Source organism: Cydia splendana, chromosome 15 (assembly GCF_910591565.1).
Source record: "Cydia splendana chromosome 15, ilCydSple1.2, whole genome shotgun sequence".
Classification (NCBI taxonomy): domain Eukaryota; kingdom Metazoa; phylum Arthropoda; class Insecta; order Lepidoptera; family Tortricidae; genus Cydia; species Cydia splendana.
In genome coordinates this window covers 324555-345795 of record NC_085974.1, presented here as the reverse complement: position 1 = coordinate 345795, position 21241 = coordinate 324555, and the positions used below count along the sequence as shown (strand labels likewise).

The 21241-nt window shown below is 38.0% G+C and overlaps 1 protein-coding gene and 1 long non-coding RNA gene across 2 annotated transcripts in view; both read right to left on the bottom strand.

Moving 5' to 3' along the window:
• Positions 1-3203: 3203 nt before the first annotated feature.
• On the bottom strand, positions 3204-8708 carry LOC134797222 (uncharacterized). The gene is made up of 5 exons (XM_063769448.1): positions 8591-8708; positions 7794-8497; positions 5252-5385; positions 4622-4697; positions 3204-3512 (listed from the first exon to the last, which is right to left on the bottom strand). The coding sequence occupies exons 1-5, from the start codon at positions 8655-8657 to the stop codon at positions 3366-3368; spliced, it is 1128 nt and encodes a 375-aa protein (XP_063625518.1). The 5' UTR covers positions 8658-8708; the 3' UTR covers positions 3204-3365.
• A 7253-nt stretch (positions 8709-15961) lies between these two features.
• The window catches only part of LOC134797457 (uncharacterized), a 98294-nt gene continuing 93014 nt past the window's right edge, over positions 15962-21241 (bottom strand). The window contains exon 3 of the long non-coding RNA XR_010145082.1: positions 15962-16264. This is a non-coding gene — a long non-coding RNA (uncharacterized LOC134797457). The remainder of the gene's footprint in view (positions 16265-21241) is intronic.

Sequence of the window (21241 nt, the reverse complement as noted above, 5' to 3'; positions counted from 1 at the left end):
TTGCGTGGGTTTAAAGTGACCACTTATCACGTGAATAAAGTCTAAAGAATAAAGTCTAAAGAGTAAATAATACGCCTGTAGGAAAAAAAAATCCGGTGACGTAACCGTATTTTACCTTTAATACTGCGAAACTCTGTCGAATATTCCGTTGAATTGAAAGCTAAGTTAAATAATAATCATGCTATCACCGTCTTAGCATTACCAGAAGAATTAAAAAAAATAGCGTCACGTTAACGATACTTTACTGATATTGCGCCTACTACGCGTAACTCTGTACGGCTACCACTAGTTTTGACATTGACATAACGCTCACGTTTACGTAACTTACTTTCTATGCATCTCGCTCATACTGGCATATTAGTGCAAGCGAGATGTACAGAAAGTAAATTACGTAGACGTGAGCGTTATGTCAACGTCAAAACTGGTGGTAGCCGTACTGTTCGAGCCTTAATTATGGCATTATAATTTGGGGTAACGCAACTGACGTAGAAGATGCTTTTGAAGAAAAAAAATAACTTCATTTGAAAAATATGCCATGGGCCTTGGTATAATACTATATTTTTAAATATTAGCAACCTAATTGCGAAATTATTGGATGTTAGTTCGGTTTGGAGTAAATAAATGTGCAAGAGTTGAACATACCTAAATATAGTCCAATAGTTTTTCAATCAGCTCAGCTCGATCTTTATTGAACTTTTCGTAGAATAAGGTTGCTTGGGCATTGAGTAAAATCGGATAAGATAAACAACCTAGTAATTTTATTTGCAGCCTTATTCTAATAATTGATAGCCCGTTAAGCTGAATATGGCAACTCTTGAAACAGTGCCCGTCACTTGACCATAGGCAACATATAAGCGACAGTTCGCGGCGAGACAGAGACAGGCGACGTCCAGCACGGGGACATTTATGAAAAACTTTGTATAGTACCACGCAACTTTTCCAACGGGTACATTACCATTATTTATTCTGTGGTTTTGTTGGCCATTTCAGAGAAAAAAAAACGGCAAAGGGAGGCCGCCTACCACGTGGTGGAGAACCGTTACCGAGGACATGGAGCGGGCGCAGATCTACCAGCAGACAACCCAGGGCAGAAGAACCTGGCGCCTTCGAAAGTTCGAACGAGGAGGGCCGACCCCGAATAACGGGACACTGCAAAGAAGACAGATTAGTTAGTTACGAAATAAAATGATCTCAACTGTTTCATTTTAGTTTATACCTACACAACTATCAAATTTTCAAAACAACAGGCACAACATCCATGAATAAATAATATGTCAGCTATCTGACAGATGAAGGTGAGAGCAAAAGGGTCCGATAATTGGCGGTCCTTAGGGAAGACCTGCAGAACCCCAATCATATCAATGTTATCAATAACATAGCTTATTGTTTTGAACCTATTTTAATATATTGAATTAAATTTTCAGAAGCATTATTCAGTACTAGATCTGAGGCGAAAATATCTTATTTGCAGTTTAAAACTGATGAAAACAGTTCAAGAGTCCGCAGCAAGCTCGGTTCTCAATACAAATACAAACGTATTACGCTCTCATTTTAAAACGACTAGCTAAATTGCTCTGAAACTTAGTAAGTACTTACAATAGGATGATGTATATCTATGGCTGTAATTACTTTATGTAGTTAAAATAAAATACCATATTTAAAAAATACAGCGGGGAAAAGTAGTGCCAGGTGATGAAAGTACACAATCACTTGAGCGCCTGCAGGAAGACCACGAGCAAATTGCACCTGACTCACAATTGCTTTACGCATAGGGCATTAAAGCATACGGCCGCTTTTAGGTATGATGTACAGGATGTTTTTTTCAGTGGCTATTGAAGTGAAATACGAATCTATAGACGATAACGGGAAAATGTCTTAAGGTACCGTTCGGATCAGACTGCACCTGCTGCCATAAATGTCAAAAATCGGGGTAGCACCATCGATATGTCACCCTATATGTCATAGGTACATAAAAGTGGCCTTATGCCGTGCAGCTAATATAATTGCTGGTACCCATTGTTCGTGCAGGCACACGTTGCACGTGCATACTAAAAAAAGTGACGTACTCAGAAAGTGACGTACTCAGAAATGACGTACTCAGAATGTGACGACCACAGATAGTGACGAACTCAGAATGTGACGTCCTCAGAATGTGACGTCCTCAGAACGTGACCTAACTCGAAAGTGACCTCCTAAGAAAGTGACATACTCCGCCTAAACCGCTAGCACTAAGTAATCTAAGTATAATATATCTTTGCTAATGAACTTCACATGGTGACTATTCGCGTTATAGAGGTTCGTATATTCTCTCTTAACATGCAAGTAGGTACCTACTTTAAACATGCACCTGTGATTTGTGAACCATTATTCAGAAAACTGCACTATTTGTGTCCACAAAATGCGCTTTTGCAGCAATAGGGTACATACAACGTTCCTAAACGCTGAATAACAGTGAACCAGAGGCGGCTGTGTAGCACTTCCCATCAGGTCATTCATATGCTCGTTTGCCTCCTATATCATAAAAAATTGCAATACAGAATAATGCATTTATATTGTGTCTCGTTATTTCTTATGAATTGCAGTGAACACTATTATGTCGTTTAAAGTGCTTAAACAACCGATGTCGAGTTGTGGACATTGTGTGGAATTATGTTCGACCGTCGGTCTGGCCTAGTGGGTAGTGGCCCTGCCTACCAAGCCGATGCACGGTGGTCCTGGGTTCGAACACCGGTAAGGGCATTTATTTGTGTGATGAGCAAGGATAGTACCTGTATTTTGCGATTTTTTAAATTAACATCGCATACCCCCTAAATATAACGATACTAGTCCAAAACACCCTGTAAATTTATTTCAGGATATTCCAGTAACAAGAACCCACGACGTACAACTTACAACTGAAATTCCCATACAAATTACTATGCAGAAATTTGACCAGACACTAATTTCATAATTTTTCATTGGTTTTGTGTTCGCATCGAGATTTTTTTGTTAAATAAAGTTTATAAATATGGCAATATTATACAAAATCGATATGAAAAAAAAAAGATTAAAAAAAAAATATTTTCATACATTGTATGGGAAAATCTCATGAAAGTCGGCACGGGTTACAGTTACAGGAATGACCTGATTTTTTTTTACAGAGTGTTTTTTTTACAGAGTGTGATAAAAAAATAAAAAAAATAAAAGAAACTGATTTAGGGGGTATGCGTTATTTATTTCTGAAAATCGTAAAATAAGGGACACCCTAGTGTATATCTATTTATTACATATATGGTCGTCTAGTATCCACAACACAAGCCTTATTGAGGTTACTGTGGGGCTAGGTCATTTTGTGAAAGATTTGTCCCATCATTTATTTATAAAGGTTAATAATTTGTAGGTCTCTGTCGTGGAGTGACGGTTTTGAGGTGGGCTACGTGGGCCTCCAGAATCTTCTCCTGCTCGTGTCGGATGAGCTGCTGCCGCATCCTGACCATCTGGTCTCTGGGCACTCTCTCCGTTATGTAGTCCACCTGTCAACATATTCGAGGTTTCACTTGTAAACTTATTTTTAATATTGTCTTCGGTTACCGCGATAGTTAGGTACTCATGAAATAAAACTATTGAAACGGATTATATCGCCTTTCCGTTCGACGTTTCGAACCCTTTACAGCGTTCGTGGTCAACGGGTGACTGAGGAAAAAGTACACTGTGCAAAAACTACCCACTTACAAAATAATGAACCATCATAAACTATAAATTTTAACTTAGTTTTATACTACGTCGGTGGCAAACCAGCAACCAGCATACGGTCCGCCTGATGGCACGCCCGCAACCCCAGAGGTTATTAATGTTTTAAAGTTGGTGCGATGAATCTTTTTATTGGGTAAATACGCATATAAAATAGAGCGGATTATTTGATCTGAAAAAAAATTACATGTGATCATTCGTGATATTTTGTGTATTCTTGGACAACATATGACATTTCTTCTCCATCCACTACCACTGTTATTTTTCGGGTGTTAGTCATGAGCTTGTTTTTTGACATGTTCATCATTAATCCTACCTCAAGGCTTGCCCTGCTTAGGTCTTGTAGCATGGCGCCGAGCTCCGTAGCTGAAGAGGAAAACAAAACTATGTCGTCAGTGAAACGGAGATTTGTTAATCGCCGTCCACCGACGTCGATACCCTTGTTCTCCCATCCAGCCGCCAGCTTCCTTAAATATTTGCTCAACTGTTCACAGCTTGGGAATGTGTGAATAGAAATAATGTGTTTACATGTAAAATACTTCTATTTTATCCATAAAAGTTTGATTGATTGATATCGATTTGTGTGTGTCCTAACTGCTGACGATTGTTTCATTTATCTTTACATAACTCATTGGCGTCTATTTCATATGTCATAGAAATTTAAACTAATTGTAAGAAGGTTTGACAATAAACGTGTACCTACATTTTTTTATGGGTATGTTGATGAAGACATTCGGGAAGGATTTACCTACTGATGACTTTCGTTAGACCGGGCCCTGTCCGGGCCGGAGCTTCCGGCGCTTACTTTTCTATGACATTACAGGAGATCACGTAATGCTTTCCATAGAAATCGATGCGCCGGAAGCCTGGTCTAACGTGAGTCATCCTTTACCAGGTAAGTGACGTCTATACTCCTCCGCATGACTTGCGAGTACAACTGCAGGCGTTTCGTTATATCCATGTCGGGGCTGTAATTACATTATAATACACATTCAGTTTAAACATTGTTACGTTTCCTTGGAAGTCCGGAAGGAAACAGGCGCCACTGGTGCATGGGCCGTCGATCGCTTGTCACGTTTATTCAGGCAATTCCCTTGAGTTAAAGAGGTATGCTTTGAGTCTACTTTTCCCATGACGCTTCTTCTGCTTCTTAAAAGCTGTATAATTAAAGCGTCAGTAAAATGGTGTATTCCCATGCAAATAAATCATTCCCATTTTTCCCCGCCTCATGTATAGTGGCCGTCACGTAAGGCACATGACACATGAGAATACACCAAAGTATATACCTCATAGGCAACTGTCACACAAAATAAACAATGGCCTTTGTTTAAAAGATTAGGGTCTTAAGCGTAAAAATCAATTGAGAAAATTCATACTAGGTATGTATATGTGCAAAGTTTCATTGCGATCGAACACGTAGTTTTAGAATGAGAACGAAATTCCGTTTGTATGAGAAGGTGAGATTTGGCCGAGCTTGCTGCGGTCGGTCTCATAAGCGCGGCAAAAGAAAATTAGTACTTACAATCTATCTATGTACATCTTGATGGAATGGCTCTCGTGAACCAGCTGATCCAGCTTCAAAAAGATGAAGGCCATGCGGTAGGGGGTCAGATGATCGTACTTTGCCACGATTGGCGCTAGGGGCCAGAGACGCTCCTGAAATCATCAACGTATCAGTAGAAGGACCTAAGATGCAGGCCATGCGGTAGGGGGTCAGATGACTGTACTTGGCCACGATTGGCCCTAGGGGCCAGAGACGTTCCTGAATTCATCAACGTATCAGTAGAAGGATCTAAGATGAAGGCCATGCGGTAGGGGGTCAGATGACCGTACTTGGCTACGATTGGCCCTAGGGGCCAGAGACGCTCCTGAATTCATCAACGTATCAGTAGAAGGACCTAAGATGAAGGCCATGCGGTAGGGGGTCAGATGACCGTACTTGGCCACGATTGGCCCTAGGGGCCAGAGACGCTCCTGAATTCATCAACGTATCAGTAGAAGGATCTAAGATGAAGGCCATGCGGTAGGGGGTCAGATGACCGTACTTGGCCGCGATTGGCCCTAGGGGCCAGAGACGCTCCTGAATTCATCAACGTATCAGTAGAAGGATCTAAGATGGAGGCCATGCGGTAAGGGGTCAGAATAGGGTTGCCAACCGTACTATATTATATAGTATTGTACTATATTATGGCTCTCTGTACTATATACTTTTGGAAAAATATACAGGGTGAAATTTAAATCACTGGCCATATTCATTCCCGGCACTAGGTTACACTTAAGGAATCTATTTAGCAAAAAAAAAGAGTACACTTTTTTTTAATTTTCATTTTTCAATTTTTAAATATTTTCCACGAGTCGTGGTCACCCTATTACCACAAATGTAAACAAACCTAATAGTAGGTTTTAACAACAACATCAGCAAAACCCTTATCTGACCATCACTAAACCTTATAATCGTTGCAATAGGGTCCACCCAGTTAGTATTGGCGATGGTAGGCAGGTTTATCAATTTCGAGGGTAGTCCAAACCATTCCGCGCTAGCGGTAAACATAACGGTAAGCATAAATGATTAGTCACTCGTCACTCGCCAACCTTAAAATAATAATCGCGCGCGTACTAAGGTTTAAAAAAATGTTTTCGAACCGGGAATATTACGAAATGGTACGGTGTTATTTATTAAGTGGTGAGTGTTTACGTGGTGCACAATGATTATACGAAATGGAATCAGTTCCGCGCCTTCGCAGACAAGGATTGAATCCAAGAGTACCATCTCGTGGGACAATTTTGGCAGCAAATCAAAATTTGTAAGACTTTTTTCTGTGGGGTGAAATAAAAAGACGCGTCTACGTGAACGAAGCCGAAAGCCTGTGGACGATTTAAAACGTAAAATTGTGCGTGCAATTGACCAAGTGCGAAACAACGTTGTAGTGCTTAGAAAACTAAAGAACAATGTGCATAAACGTGCCGCACTTTGTTTGGAGCAGCACGGATTACAGTTCGAACATTTATTGCAGTACAACTAAAGTGCAATTACTTGCTTCAGTAAGTACCGAGGGTGATATGTAAATAGTTTAATTGCGTCGATTTTGAATCAAATGTACATAAGTTGATTCAATTTTTTAAATACGCCTGACCTGAACAGAAATAACATTTTAGATTAAAAATGGGTTGCCTTTGCATTTTGACGGTCCTAAGCCCGTTAAAGTATGAATGAAGGAAAAATTAGCAACTTATGTAGGTAAGCGTCTTATCTCGCTGCAATAGGGTTCATAATTGGTGACGCGATTGCAAACAGCGGGAGGGGCGGGGTGTCAATGACCTTAACTGATAAGAGAGAAGCGGGTGTAGTGGGTAGTTGACGGTTCACCATAACGTACGAGGTTTTTAGGACAACTTGATGATGATTTATTTCGAAAAAAATGTACTGAGCGGAATTAAAAGAAAAAACACGTGTTTAATATTTTTTCGAGTTCTTTCGGGTGTTTCAATTTGGCCAGTGAATTAAATTTCACCCTGTATAGTACGCTAAAATACTATATTTCCGTTTAAACGTATATTACACTCATGTTTAGTATTTTATCTGAAAGTACTATTTTTTTTTTGGAATGTACTATATTTTTATTCCCTATTCTGGAAAATACTATATTCCACCAAAAAAAAGTTGGCAACACTAGGGTCAGATGACCGTACTTGGCCACGATTGGCCCTAGGTGCCAGAGACGCTTCTGAAACATCATCAACATAGATGAAAGGGCCTAGGAAGTGCTGATGCTGACTCGAAACGTCCAACTGGAAGGAGCATGTATGACAATGGTCTTTGTAAGAACATTAGTCACATATACAGGGTAACCATGAGACTCAGCAAATGTGTTAGTTAAAAAAATAATTAATTATGTAAGTATAACAAAATACGTCCACAGATTTTTAAATATTGTTACGTTACGTACAAGTGTTTAAATAGGTACGGAGTATGAAACACATCGCATATTTCAGATGACGATTTATGAATCAATCTGTATACTCGGCTCTAATAAGTAACATAGACCCCTAGCCAATAGTCATACCTGCGCCGAGTACAAAGATTGCATCATCATATTCATGATCTTCGTTTTGACAAAGCTGCGATTCGTATGACCTGCGCGAAGCACGCCCGGCACCTCAGTCGGCATCCCAGGCCATCGCGGAGGCTCCAAGTCTGCTTGTCTCTTTAATCTTTTTAAAGAGCCATTAGAACCCGATTTGGGTCTCTTCAATGAGGGATCTAAAGAACTAGAGTCATACATTGAACGCAACTCTGGGATTATCTTTTCCAATCGCGCTTGACTGCGTACTTGAGCTGACTCCTTTCCTTGTTTTAGTTTCTTATTGGAGATCGAATGTGAAAGAAGATTCTTGTTAAAACTTAAATGTTCAAGAATTTTCTTTTCTTGCAGTCCAAGGGATTTTGAAGTCTGTCTTCTGAAGCCCTTGAGACGAGCCAAGGACTCCGAAGGTTCCGGGTCAATGTCCAACCAGCGAAGGAATTCTGTATCCTCTTTATCTAAATTCTGGATCAATCTTTCCTGTAAGGCCGCATCTAAATGGACAATAATTTCAGAGAGGTCGAAGTCATTCTCTTGTTCCTTGCTGATTCCAAAGATTTTGTGAGAGCTTGAGGCTTCACTAATGGTTGTATTATATAGGGCAGTTTTGTTGTTTCTGAATACATTTGTGGTATTGGTATTTGATGTTTTGAAATCTTTGGTAGTTGTTGATACCGAGTTAATATCTGAGTTAAAAACACAAGCATTAATAAAAGCAAGCAAGCAAGAAACAAATATATGAAAATATCTAAATTAAATAGAAACAAAAAATATCTTACAAAAGATAAGCACCAGAAATTCTATTGCCATGCAATACTTTCCAAAGTAATATCGATCCATACACATAGTTATTTATACTACAAATACCTACCTGCTACTAGCATAGTAAACCAAAACCCAACGATTTCTTTAATATATTCCAATTATTAACAGTTCCGCTAATCACAATTAATGGCTAATAAACAATATAAACATTGGATAGGTACATAATTCTCAAACTTCATAAAACCTTAACACAACGCAATTACGAACCAACATAAATTTTCAATTATGATTCGTAAGATTATACAGGTATTTGCTTCCCCTATAAGGCCCGTAATATGAGCCCCCTCCCCCCTCTTCCAACCCCCCCTCACTCCCTATGGCCCTGCTCACTGCCAAGGTCGCGCGGATCGATACAGGGGCGGACGTGAGTCGGGATTCGGCAAGCCCTTTTAAAATGTCGTGTACAGATTTGGGCTTTTCTTTGAGATATGGAGGCACAGATAATAATAGGGTATTATTTATGTGTGTGACCCAGGCGTAGGCATATGTCAATATAGTTAACTTGTAGAGCGCGTTTAGATTAAGTAAGTAGGTACCTACCAACCTACATTTCGACCACTTCCCACAACTTTTCCTTTTTCATCATCTTCCTCGCGTTATCCCGGCATTTTGCCACGGCTCAAACTTTGCACCAACTTTAACAGAACAAAGTGAGGAAATCTCATTATAAACGCCATATTCTCATAGAAATTTGACATTAAAAATGACATTGCCACACTTTATCTCTGGAAATGCCATGGATAGATACTCGTAGCTGCGTCCGACTCTAGGAAGCCGATTTTGATCTCATCATAGTCCATGACTTGGCTTCAAGCCAAAACATCTTTCCATCACTCTTTCTAAGCTTTCTAACGTATGATTTTATTTGAATGAAAACCATTTCCTCACTACCTACGTTTAAATATCAAGTGTTTGATGGCTCCTTCGTTAGGTAAAATGTGTTAAAATATAAACTACCTACTTATATTTAGGCACCTTCTACGTGCTGTATTAAGAGTTCCTCTCCAAGCCATTGAGGTGTACTTAAGAAACCCTCCGATACTTAAAAATAACCCCTGAGCAAAATCCACCCAACGATCAGCTGTTGCCAAGGGCGCTGCGAAAATCTTCACATTACTTTACCAGCTGTAATAGGAACATAACCAGTATAAGCGAGAACTCTAATGACGTACAATAAGTACAGAGCTCAAGTAATACCTTATACTGGGTTTATAAGCGATGCGCTTGGGAGGTGCTCGTATTAACAGTTCGCAATCGACCCGAACCTTTCCTAATGCGCATGCCCGAAAGCCGCCATCTCTCTTTGCTGTTTCATTCGTAATTGAACTGTATTTGTAACAAGTTAAGGTTGGTTTTGGGTTGTTAAAACAAAATCGATTCCCGTTGGGTGCTAACGAAAATAGACAATAAAATTATGTGCCTGTTTCTGTATTAGGTACGTAATGACTCAATTTCGGGAGCTTAGAGCAAAGCTACATTGATCTCTTTAAGTAGAAGGTGATGTAACTAACTATAACATACGGGTTTTTCGTTAAGTTTCTATTTTGTGAATGGACTTGGCAACATGATATTTTTAGGCTATCAGGAAGTGGGATCTGATAAGTTTCTTGGAACTTATTTACGGAATATCATGGAATATTTCTGATAAATGAATATTCGAATAAAACCGACGTAACTTCGACAAGACTAAAAAGTTTGGTTGCAGGTGATGTCGGAAAACATTATACCTAAGTGATAAGGTAGGTAGGGATATAAATTACTTATAAATAGGTATTTGAACTATTAGGACTTAGATGGGAAATAAAATCTTTATAGGTATAGAATAAAGTAGTCACATGCAAGCGCTCTGTAATTCGGCGTTCAGCTGTGTAAACTGCCGGATTATAGAGTAAAAAGAAAGAGTAAAATATTCAGTGTCCTATTCTAAATGAGAGAGTATAGTAGGGCTCGATTGAAATAAATAGATACATATAGTGTTCTGTCCATCATGTGTGACGATTAGGTACATACTTACAATAACTGTTATTCAAATAAAAGTTCGTTACAATAAAAATGATTTAAATGCGTATTAAGTATATCTTTCCCAAGTTGCCCATGGGACTCACATCATAATAACGGGATGACTGTACCCTAAACCGATGAGCACTTGCTATTATTCAGATAGGTTACCGTGGGATCCATCGTGGGTGTCCTTTCGTCACGATAATTCAAGTATTCATTACATTTAGGGTCCTTCTTTAATTGTACCTAATGCTCGTATACACATTGAATTATTGTTATTATTAAAAAATAAGATTTAACGGGTAGATATACCGGTATTATGTTATCGTAAAATTCGAACACATTTAAGAAATTCCAGTTACCTACACCGGTTGATGTAGTATTGAAAGAAAACTTGCAAGCCAAAGTAAAATTCTTCTTATTTCTACATTTGTAAATGTTTGAGATGTAAACGCAATATAATTTATTGGCAATCTCTAACGCATTACGCAACCCTTCCTTCACAGGATGCTGGAGCACAAATCATTGCGATTCCCGCTATCTAAACATTATTATTTATTACAATTTACAACCATGCAGCTACATATTATAGGAGATACATGCAAACTTAAGGATGACTCTCGCTAGACCGGGCCGGGGCCGGGCCGGAGCTTCCAGCGCTTCGTTTTCTATGGAAAGCACCACGTGATCACCGATCAGCCGTCATAAAAAATTACATGTGGGACTGGGACGTCTCGGCCCGGACACGGCCCGGTCTAGCGTGATTCATCCTTTAAGCGTTATACTCGTAGGATAATTAAACTTTTAATCTATGTTATGAACGTAATTAACAAAGCAACGATATTTATTGTTCATTTAAACACATAAAAATAGCATTATCATTTAAGCTAATAATAAAAACTTAACTAAAACTAGAATATAACCACGCTAGTGTGGAGTGGCCTTTAAAGAAATGTGTTGTTTGAACTATGGAACTCGAGGACTTGAATTGTAACATTTGCAACCATAATAGGTATAATTGTAACATTTGTAACCATAATAGGTATAATTTCAATGAAACTTCGGTATTGTTACGAGCCAGAGATATAATCATGATCTCCGGTTAATCTAAAGAAAAAAATGTCATCATGTTGTACATGTAAGTACTTATGCATTTTCTTGCAAAGTGATCCATTTTTATTTCTTTTGGGTGTATAAAACAAGTCTGTTTTTCGCAACCCTTCCACAGGAACCCGCACACAGTAAATCACGGCCGATATTGCTCCCGCGCCTAAATCATAATTATTTATCCCAACAGCTATTGTCAGCCCCTGGTTAAGGGGACTTATGAAAGAAAATAAAACCGACCAAGTCAGAGTCGGACTCGCGCACGAAGGGTTCCGTACCATTACGCAAAAAACGGCAAAAGTATCACGTTTATTGTATGGGAGCCCCACTAAAATTCAATTCAATTTAATTATTCAATTAATTTATTTATAAAATAATAATTTTACACGTCACATCATAAAAATATATCACAATTATTAATAGTAAATCACACACATAATTACCTACATATAAAACAATAATTTTGTGGTACCTACATATATCACATGCTTATTTTTGTCGAGTATGAATGTAGACAGTTAGTGGTTCGACTTTGTACTTTTTTTTTGAATAACTAGGTAGGTACATACTTTTTACTTACTTAAGAAATCACGCAACGAATAATACGCAGCAGAGACTAAGTAAGATTTCAGTTTTGATACGAACAAGTTATTGTTTCTAGCAGTCTTTATGTCATCGGAGACTTGATTATAGATTTTAGGACCGATGTAGTTGAGACACTTTTTTGCCTTGGCCAACCGCGTTCGAGGAGCGCGGAGCTCCTGGCCGCGCCTGAGGTGATATTTGGGTTCATCAGCGTTTGACTGGAAATATTTATTATATGATTTTTTTAGTATTTGTTGCGGAAAATCGCCCGTACTACAATACAATACAATAGTATTTGTTGTTATAGCGGCAACAGAAATACAGCATCTGTGAAAATTTCAACTGTCTAGCTATCACGGTTCATGAGATACAGCCTGGTGACAGACGGACAGTGGAGTCTTAGTAATAGGGTCCCGTTTTAGCCTTTGGTTACGGAACCCTTAAAATATCGTGTTGTCATTAGACAGAAACAAAAGACAGATAAAAGTTTATTTGGTTGCTGCAAACACACAATTTACAAATACAAGAGCCACAGAAATAAGTTTTAGGCAAAAATTTCATTTTTGGTAGCAGCTTTTATCGCTGACTGTACTTTTCTTTCCACAGGCAATTAATACTCATCGAGACAATTCTAAAAACCCCAAACACAATTAGGTTTCGTTGTTTTATCACGGAGTTCCTATGGTCACCTCTGGTCTCCATCGTCAGATCAGCTCGATGACACCATAATATTGCATTATCACCCGACTTACGTATGTATGCAAAATTTCAGCTCAATCGGAAACCGGGAAGTGGATCAAATTTAACTTGCAAGATTTGATTACAGACAACGGTCAGGTGAAACTAAATAAAAGCTTGTAAAAATAAATAAAATACACAATTTAAGTTCATATATAGGTATATGTAGGTGTATATAGGTATTTGTAGGTATATGTGTACAAAACGCAAGAGTTTAAAGTGTTACAATTTAAGTAGGCATCAGAAAAATAATTTAAACATTTTAAACACAAAAACTGGAATTATATGCAGTAGGTACGCTGTGTGCATTGCAGCAAAAGTGTTCATGCAGATATAATTATGTATCACATCACATACATACATCACATACCTATGTATTTATATACTTAGGTATCATACAGAATTAAAGTTATGTAAAAAATGGTGTAAGTAAATATGTTGAAACTCGCCTGAGACGGCGTTTTTTCTTGGCCTTGTAAGTAACAATCCATATAATTATTTATTTTTACTCTACGTACCTACTTTTATTGCAGTTCCAAAAATCGCTGACTCCGATGCCCCCTTAACTGCAGCCAAATTGAATTACTTGCGCAAAGGGGTTAGAGGACTTGGAGGGAGGGGGTATTGGCTGTTTATCACGCGACCCTTGCTATTACTCCATTTATGAAATGAAACGCACTGATTAAATGGTTCGGATACTTAAATGTTTTGGAATATTTCGATATTTCGTGATCAGCGAATATTATTGAAATTAGAACAATAGGGTTACCTAACGATGTTGTTGTCGATACAAACATTTTTATCTAATCTGAGCGAAGATCGCAAGTTCATTATGTGGCTTGTACTCATAGTTTTTCGGGACTTACGTACGAAATATTGTTATTTTATATTTACAAAACTGCCTTTTCGAGTTTTCGATAACATGCAGAACCGATCCTGCCAGTAATAGTTAACCGTGACCCATTTCTTGATCGAGTCAGCCTCGGAGCAAGGTCAGCTATCAATGCATTTACGGCCGAGTCATTTACGACCGTCAAGTTCAACTCTGGCATCATAACGTAGTAGTGCGTTTGTCTGGAAGAGATCGCTTTTAGGGTTCCGTACCTCAAAAGGAAAAAACGGAACCCTTATAGGATCACTCGTGCGTCTGTCTGTCCGTCTGTCACAGCCCATTTTCTCCAAATGTTCTGGACCAATTAAGTTGAAATTTGGTAGACATATGTAAATTGTGACCCAAAGACGGACATCTTACGTACAAACAAATGAATTTTAAACATGGAGGCCACTTTTGAGGGCAAATGAGAAAATTAAAAAATAATGTTTTTTAAACTATATCGTGTTACAATATCAAATGAAAGAGCTCATTTTTATAATTTCAAATATATTTTTTTTGTAATTTTAAAAAAATAGCCAAAAAAATTACCATTGCCCCCCCCCCCCTTTAACTCCGAAACTGCTGGGTTTAAAATTACAAAAAATATATACTAAATAGTTGTTTACCTATAGATAACAGAACAATCTATTACAAACATGCAGTCAAGCGTGAATCGGACTAATTGTGTACTAGTTTTTGATCCGACCCCTACGGGTTTTTTAAAGGCAATTCACTCGCGTTTTACATACAAAAAATACATTGTTAAAATTTGGGGTATGTACGGAACCCTTGGAACGCGAGTCCGACTCGCACTTGGCCGGTTTTTTAGAGACAAGACCACTGTTGTTTTCGTCTATTTGAAACACAAAACTAAAATGCACCAAGCAAATGAATCTATCTGAGGAAGTGTAAACAGATATTCAAGATCACTTCGGCGCAAATTAAATAAATGAATAATAAATAAATATTATATTCATGACATCCTTGCACAAATTGACTAAGCCCCACAGTAAGCTCAAGAGGGCTTGTGATGTGGGTACTCGGACAACGATATGTTAGTACCTATACAAATACTGAAATACATAGAAAACACCCATAACTCGGGATAAATATCCGTGCTCATCACACAAATAAATTCCCTTACTGGGATTACAACCCAGGACCATCGGCTTCATAGGCAGGATCACTAGGTCGCTACCGACAGGCCAGTCTGGTCTGGTTGTCAACTACATGGCTGTCTGATCGGATTACCCTTGAAGAAAAGCAGCTTCTAGAGAGCTCCCTAGATGGCATTTTTTAGTGTTTCGTACAAAACATTGTTCACGGAGCACTTATTATGGGATCACTTCGGTCTTGCGAACAAATCAGTTCGTCAAATCGGTTTTTGGTTTAAGGTTATCTTTTAAACAATCAATAAATAAATTCAGTTGTAGGTACACCTACACCTGTCCCACATATCCCCCAGGGCTCCCCAGGCCGGGGGAATGCGTAACGCATTTTACCACTCCGTCAAAAAAAAAAAAAAAAGTACACCTACACCTGGCGTAAACTTACCAAGTAAAGTTGGCGCTAATCTCGTTGTTTTGCGATACACGCACGTCAGCGTCACAAATGAAAATAAATGTTCGCACGAGGCAGATTAATGGTGTTTAGTAATACTGTTTGACAGTTCCCGAACGGGACGGGATTAGTAAAATCAGGGAATTTATGACGCGCGAGATTAAGACGTGTTTTCACAGTTCTCTTAATATCTGAATAACAAATACTACTCTTATAAACACCACTATATAAATAATAAAAACAACAACTGATACAAATTTCGTCAAAACATATAAGTACAAATATAAACATGTTGAAATATCATTCTAATACATAATTTATTCGGTTTAGATCGTTTTAGAAAGTTATTGGGCTCCAAACTAAAACTTCGTTTTATGAAACGAAATCTTGCGAGAAAAATAGGTAACTGGCCATATTTGAATCTATTGTGCTAGCTAATATACAATTACAATCATGTTATTAGCAGGGTTGGGCAAAATACTGGCTTCCACGTATTTCAAATACAAATTACAAAATACATTTTTAAAAGTATTTGAAATACCAAATACAAACTACTTTGGTGACTGGTATTTGAAATACAAAATACAAATTACAGTGTTTAAAATAATGTATTTCAAATACAAAATACAAAATACTTTTAATTTTTTTTGTTTAATCATTTAGTTTTTTTAACGAATATCCTTTCCTAAAAACGTATAGGGTCATTGCGCTTGTTTTCGTCCAGCTCTAGTTTTCGTCCACTTGACGAAATTTGAATATAAATCTACATTGCTGCACAAATTTGGACTCCTTACCTAAACAATATATCTGTCTAGGTACATATAAAAAAAATATTTCGCAAATAGTAAATTAAAAATGAAATATATTATTTGCTAATCTGTCAAGTGGTCTAAAACTAGAGCATGGACGGAAACTACTGCAATGACCCTATCCCCTGGCTGTTGACGAAAAGTTCCGCGCAGAATAGCTCGCGCATTGTACCTATTTGCCCTCGTACAAGTCGTACATTATATTAAAAAAAAGCGTTCCATTTTAGGATCATAGAATTTAATAAAATGTATTTTGAAGCTTGAACTATTTGAAATACAATATACAAAATACATGTGAGTGCAGTATTTGAAATACCAAATACAAAATACTTTTCCAGGTAGTATTTGAAATACAAATACAAAATACTAAAATGTATTTCAAATACATGTAATTGAAATACTGCCCAACCCTGGTTATTAGTTGGCTCGTTGCCATACGACGACCACTATCATATACTCGTACTCTTCCGTGCCAAACTCCAATAGATATAATCCTCGTAATTAATAATATTATGGGCTTTATAAATTATAATGATAAACGGGAATTTATGTCAGACAGAAGTTTTATAGGCGGCGCCGAAATTTCTTTGATGTTGTTTTTTTTTATTAGTTCCGCATTTTCCTGTAATTAGCTGTGTCGTTTTATTAAACATTCATCTTACGTACCCTATCCAAATATTAATTTTCTTATGCACCAGCTCTGATCTGACACGATTTTATTTAACTACCGTAGGTGTACTACTTTGTGGTTTATATCGTATTAGAAATTAATTAGACATGTCACTTACAAAAATATGCTGCAAATTGTTTTGTACATAGAGCTACAAAAATATACATAATATATACAGGGTATAGCACATTTTGTGTAAAGGAGACTTTCCTTTGTTTTTATAAACAATAAATTCTTCATTTAAGGATTTAAGGACTGGCACTCGATTTTTCCACACTGTATACTTGTTTTTAGTTTACTACCGTATATTGATTGCTGGTGATTCTGCGGCCAATTCGGATGTTAATTTCTTGTTATGAAACGGTTATGGATATGATCTGTCAGCTCTCAACAGAGACATTTCTGGACCAGAAATTAAAATCGGAATCGCAGTCGGAATCGGGCCCTGTATCATTGAACCTGGTCTGTTATTAAATAATAATAACTAAATCAAACTCTTTCATGCCTCCTCTGTGACAACTCAAGACTTACGAAAATTCAATCATTTTAATAATACCTAGGTTCATAATAGGGCCGGACCAAGCTATTAAGTCTGCATGGCATTGCAATGACAAAGTGTGGCAATAACATAATCAATGATAAAATTCTATGAATAGATGCTATGTTCTATTTAAATCCCTATCTAAATACAATCAGTCCTAAGAACAGATATTCTTCAGGCGTTTTATGTTACTGCCACAAGTGCCACACCTTCGACCTCTATACTGCACCGCGCATGATCAAGGCAAAAAATTGTCACATCGCTGTCTCCAACGTTTCACTGGCGTAGAGTGTTTTTAAGGTTCCGTAGCCAAATGGCAAAAAACGAAACCCTTATGGATTCGTCATGTCTGTCTGTCTGTCTGTCTGTCCGTGTATGTCACAGCCACTTTTTTCCGAAACTATAAGATCTATACTGTTCCGAAACTATAAGATCTAAACTTGGTAAGTAGATATATACAAAAATAGAAAAAAAACAATAAATTTTGGGGGTTCCCCATACTTGGGGTATCTATGGATAGGTCTTCAAAAATGATATTGAGGTTCCTAATGTCATTTTTTTCTAAACTGAATAGTTTGCGCGAGAGACACTTTCAAAGTGGTAAAATGTGTCCCCCCCCCCCCCCCCACCCCCTGTAACTACTAAAATAAGAGGATGATAAAACAGAAAAAATATATGATGTACATTACCATGCAAACTTCCACCGAAAATTGGTTTGAACGAGATCTAGTAAGTAGTTTTTTTTAATACGTCATAAATCGTAAACCGCAATTTTATTATGTTACTTGCTGCTACGGAACCCTTCATGGGCGAGTCCGACTCGCACTTGGCCGCTTTTTTTAATTTTGGCGCGTCACTTTGTTCTTGAAAACGTCTAAGCTGTTTCCTTAAATCATACTTGTAATAAAATTGTGTGTGACATTTAAATTAAAATTGTAGGTATCAAAAACTATTAATATTGTCTTTATTTTCCGTCGTTACAAAAGAGCTCGAAACGTCGGGAACTACACAACTATACCTGTGTTTTTTAAGTAGTCACAATAACTCCTTCGATTATCTAAAACTACCTATAACATAACAGAAACAGTATGATATATATATGCCTTTCTCTCTCATAAACAAAGATGCATCACTGCATTCCGTACCTAGACAATACCTTAAATCACTCAAGCTTAAACAATCCTCCTTTCAACCCATTACTTACTCAATCGATGCACATATCCTGTCCATACATTCCCAAAATACAATCCCACTATAAACGGAGCTCTAAATTCCTTCCAACAATATCGGATACTGTCAAAGTTAAACTGGGTTCTTTGAAGCTTTCGACCTATCGAATCACATGCATACACATTTAATTGACAACTGGTATGCCTTATTACGTTGCGATAAGGTTTACACATGGTCTGGGTACGCTTTCTTCGAATGAGGGATGACTTCCGCAGGGTTCTCTTCTCGGACCGCTTCTCTTTAATGACTCGAGCTATTCAATGGCGCGCGACGTTATGGCGGGCCCATTCGTTACTGCGATTTTATCTTCGGTTGTGTATTTTATATGATAGATCCATTTCCTATTAATTATCTCTGGGTGATTGGAGTAATGGTTCAGTTGTTAACTTAGGGTTTAGGGTGTAAGGTTAATGTGGAGATAGCCGCCATATAAAATAATATATATTCCCTCGAAGACCGTTAGAGGGCAAGAACTCTCGTATTTGTATACGTGCGTCGCAAAGACACAGTCAGAATGGAAGAGCTTCACTCTTTCTGTTCTACCAACCTTCTGTAAGTGGAGTATGTGCTCAAACGCATGAGAGTTAAAAGCGACGAAAGAGCAAGCTGTAGACTGTCTTCCTTTAAAATTCAAAAAAATATTCTGCAGGTAAGCTTCTTTCACAAGTCAATAGGTACCTACCTAATTTGGAATAAAATTGTCTTAAGTACAGTTACCAAAGGTATTGATTGTAGAAGATGTGTAGTAGATGTGTTTAACAAAAAATCCATACTTACCACCACTTTTTATGATTTGTTGCTATTGAATTGTCAAATGTCAACTTATGGCAGACTTACCTCACAATGTAGCTACAGCACCATTTATTCGACTGTCGATTTTGAGGCACGAATTTTTATAGTGACAGTTCTCTTTTCTTAGAAGATATTATATTTTTGTACCTACTGAAAGACTGCCAGATGACGTTAATTGGTAGATCAAAGTCAGGGACGGGCGAGGTCATTTACAATGTAAATGGATGATGTAATTCTTACATCATCCACTTCCACTGTTGCCAGTCGACACGTGGAGTTTCACGGAAACGACATAGTTAAAAGTGTTAAAATGGTCTAAGAGCTAGCCACGGAAATAGGTATGCAATTTATAGAGCAACGAAATCCCTCTAGTTAGTATGCCATACTATCGTTATTAATTAATCCGGGCGCCTGGCAGCTGTTTAGCGGTGGGTGCGGGAGTGGTTGGGCAACAAAGGGGTTGTAAAATCAATCGAAGGTGTGCAATTTATAGAGCTCTGATTTTGGTGTGATATAATAGCTAAATATGTATTTAATTCAAATATAATAATGCCAGGCGTTTTAATTGGGGGAAAAGTAGTGCCAGGTGACGTACAAGATTTCGCGAAAAAGTAACAAAATAGGTTTGCAATTTATAGAGAAACGAAATCTTTCTAGTTAGTGTGCAATACTATCATTATTAATTAATCCGGGCGCCTGGCAGCTGTTTAGCGGTGGGTGTGGGAGTGGTTGGGCAAGAAAGGGGTTGTAAAATGAAACGAAGATGTGCAATTTATAGAGCTCTGATTTTGGTGTGATATAATAGCTGAATATGTATTTAATTCAAATATAACAATGCCAGGCGATTTAATTGGGGGAAAACTAGTGCCAGGTGACGTACAAGATTCGCGAAAAAGTACCAAAATAGGTTTGCAAATTATAGAGCGACGAAATCTTTCTAGTTAGTGTGCCATACCATCATTATTAATTAATCCGGGCGCCTGGCAGCTGTTCAGCGGTGGGTGTGACAGTGGTTGGGCAACAAAGGGGTTGTAAAATTAATTCAAGGTGTGCAAGTTACAGAGCTCTGTGTTTGGTGTGATATTATCGCTAATTATATATTTAATTCAAATATAACAATGCCAGGCGTTTTGTTTGGGGGAAAAGTAATGCCATGTCCAAGATGCGCGAAAAGTGCCAAGTCATCTCATTTACTGTGTCAAATTGTATCGTGTTTCGTTACTTGGGTGGGGTTGGGCTGATTTGAAAACGGGACTCTATTACTAATCGCACTTGGCCGGTTTTATCGAACTCGTACTAAGTAATTTAAATTTGTCAACAATTTTAAAGATGATTTAGACTGGTTATCCGTAACACATCTAAAGAACTCAAGTTGCGGAGCGTTGGGCGTGACACGGCAGCGCGGTCGACGCGGGCGGCCCGGGCGGCGCGGGGCCAGTTGCTCTTTGTCGTCGCCTGGCGGGGTGATCGACTGAATATTTGCGCCTGTATTTTTGCACACACGATTTTGAAGGTCCACTCTAATGAAAAAGTAAAGGCCCAGACCTCTATAAATGAGACAACTTTGGCAGTTTTTTCCGCACCTTGTACGTCACCTGGCACTAGTTTTCCCCCAATTAAAACGCCTGGCAGTGTTATATTCGAATTAAATACATAATTAGCTATTATACTACATCAAACTCAGAGCTCTATAAATTG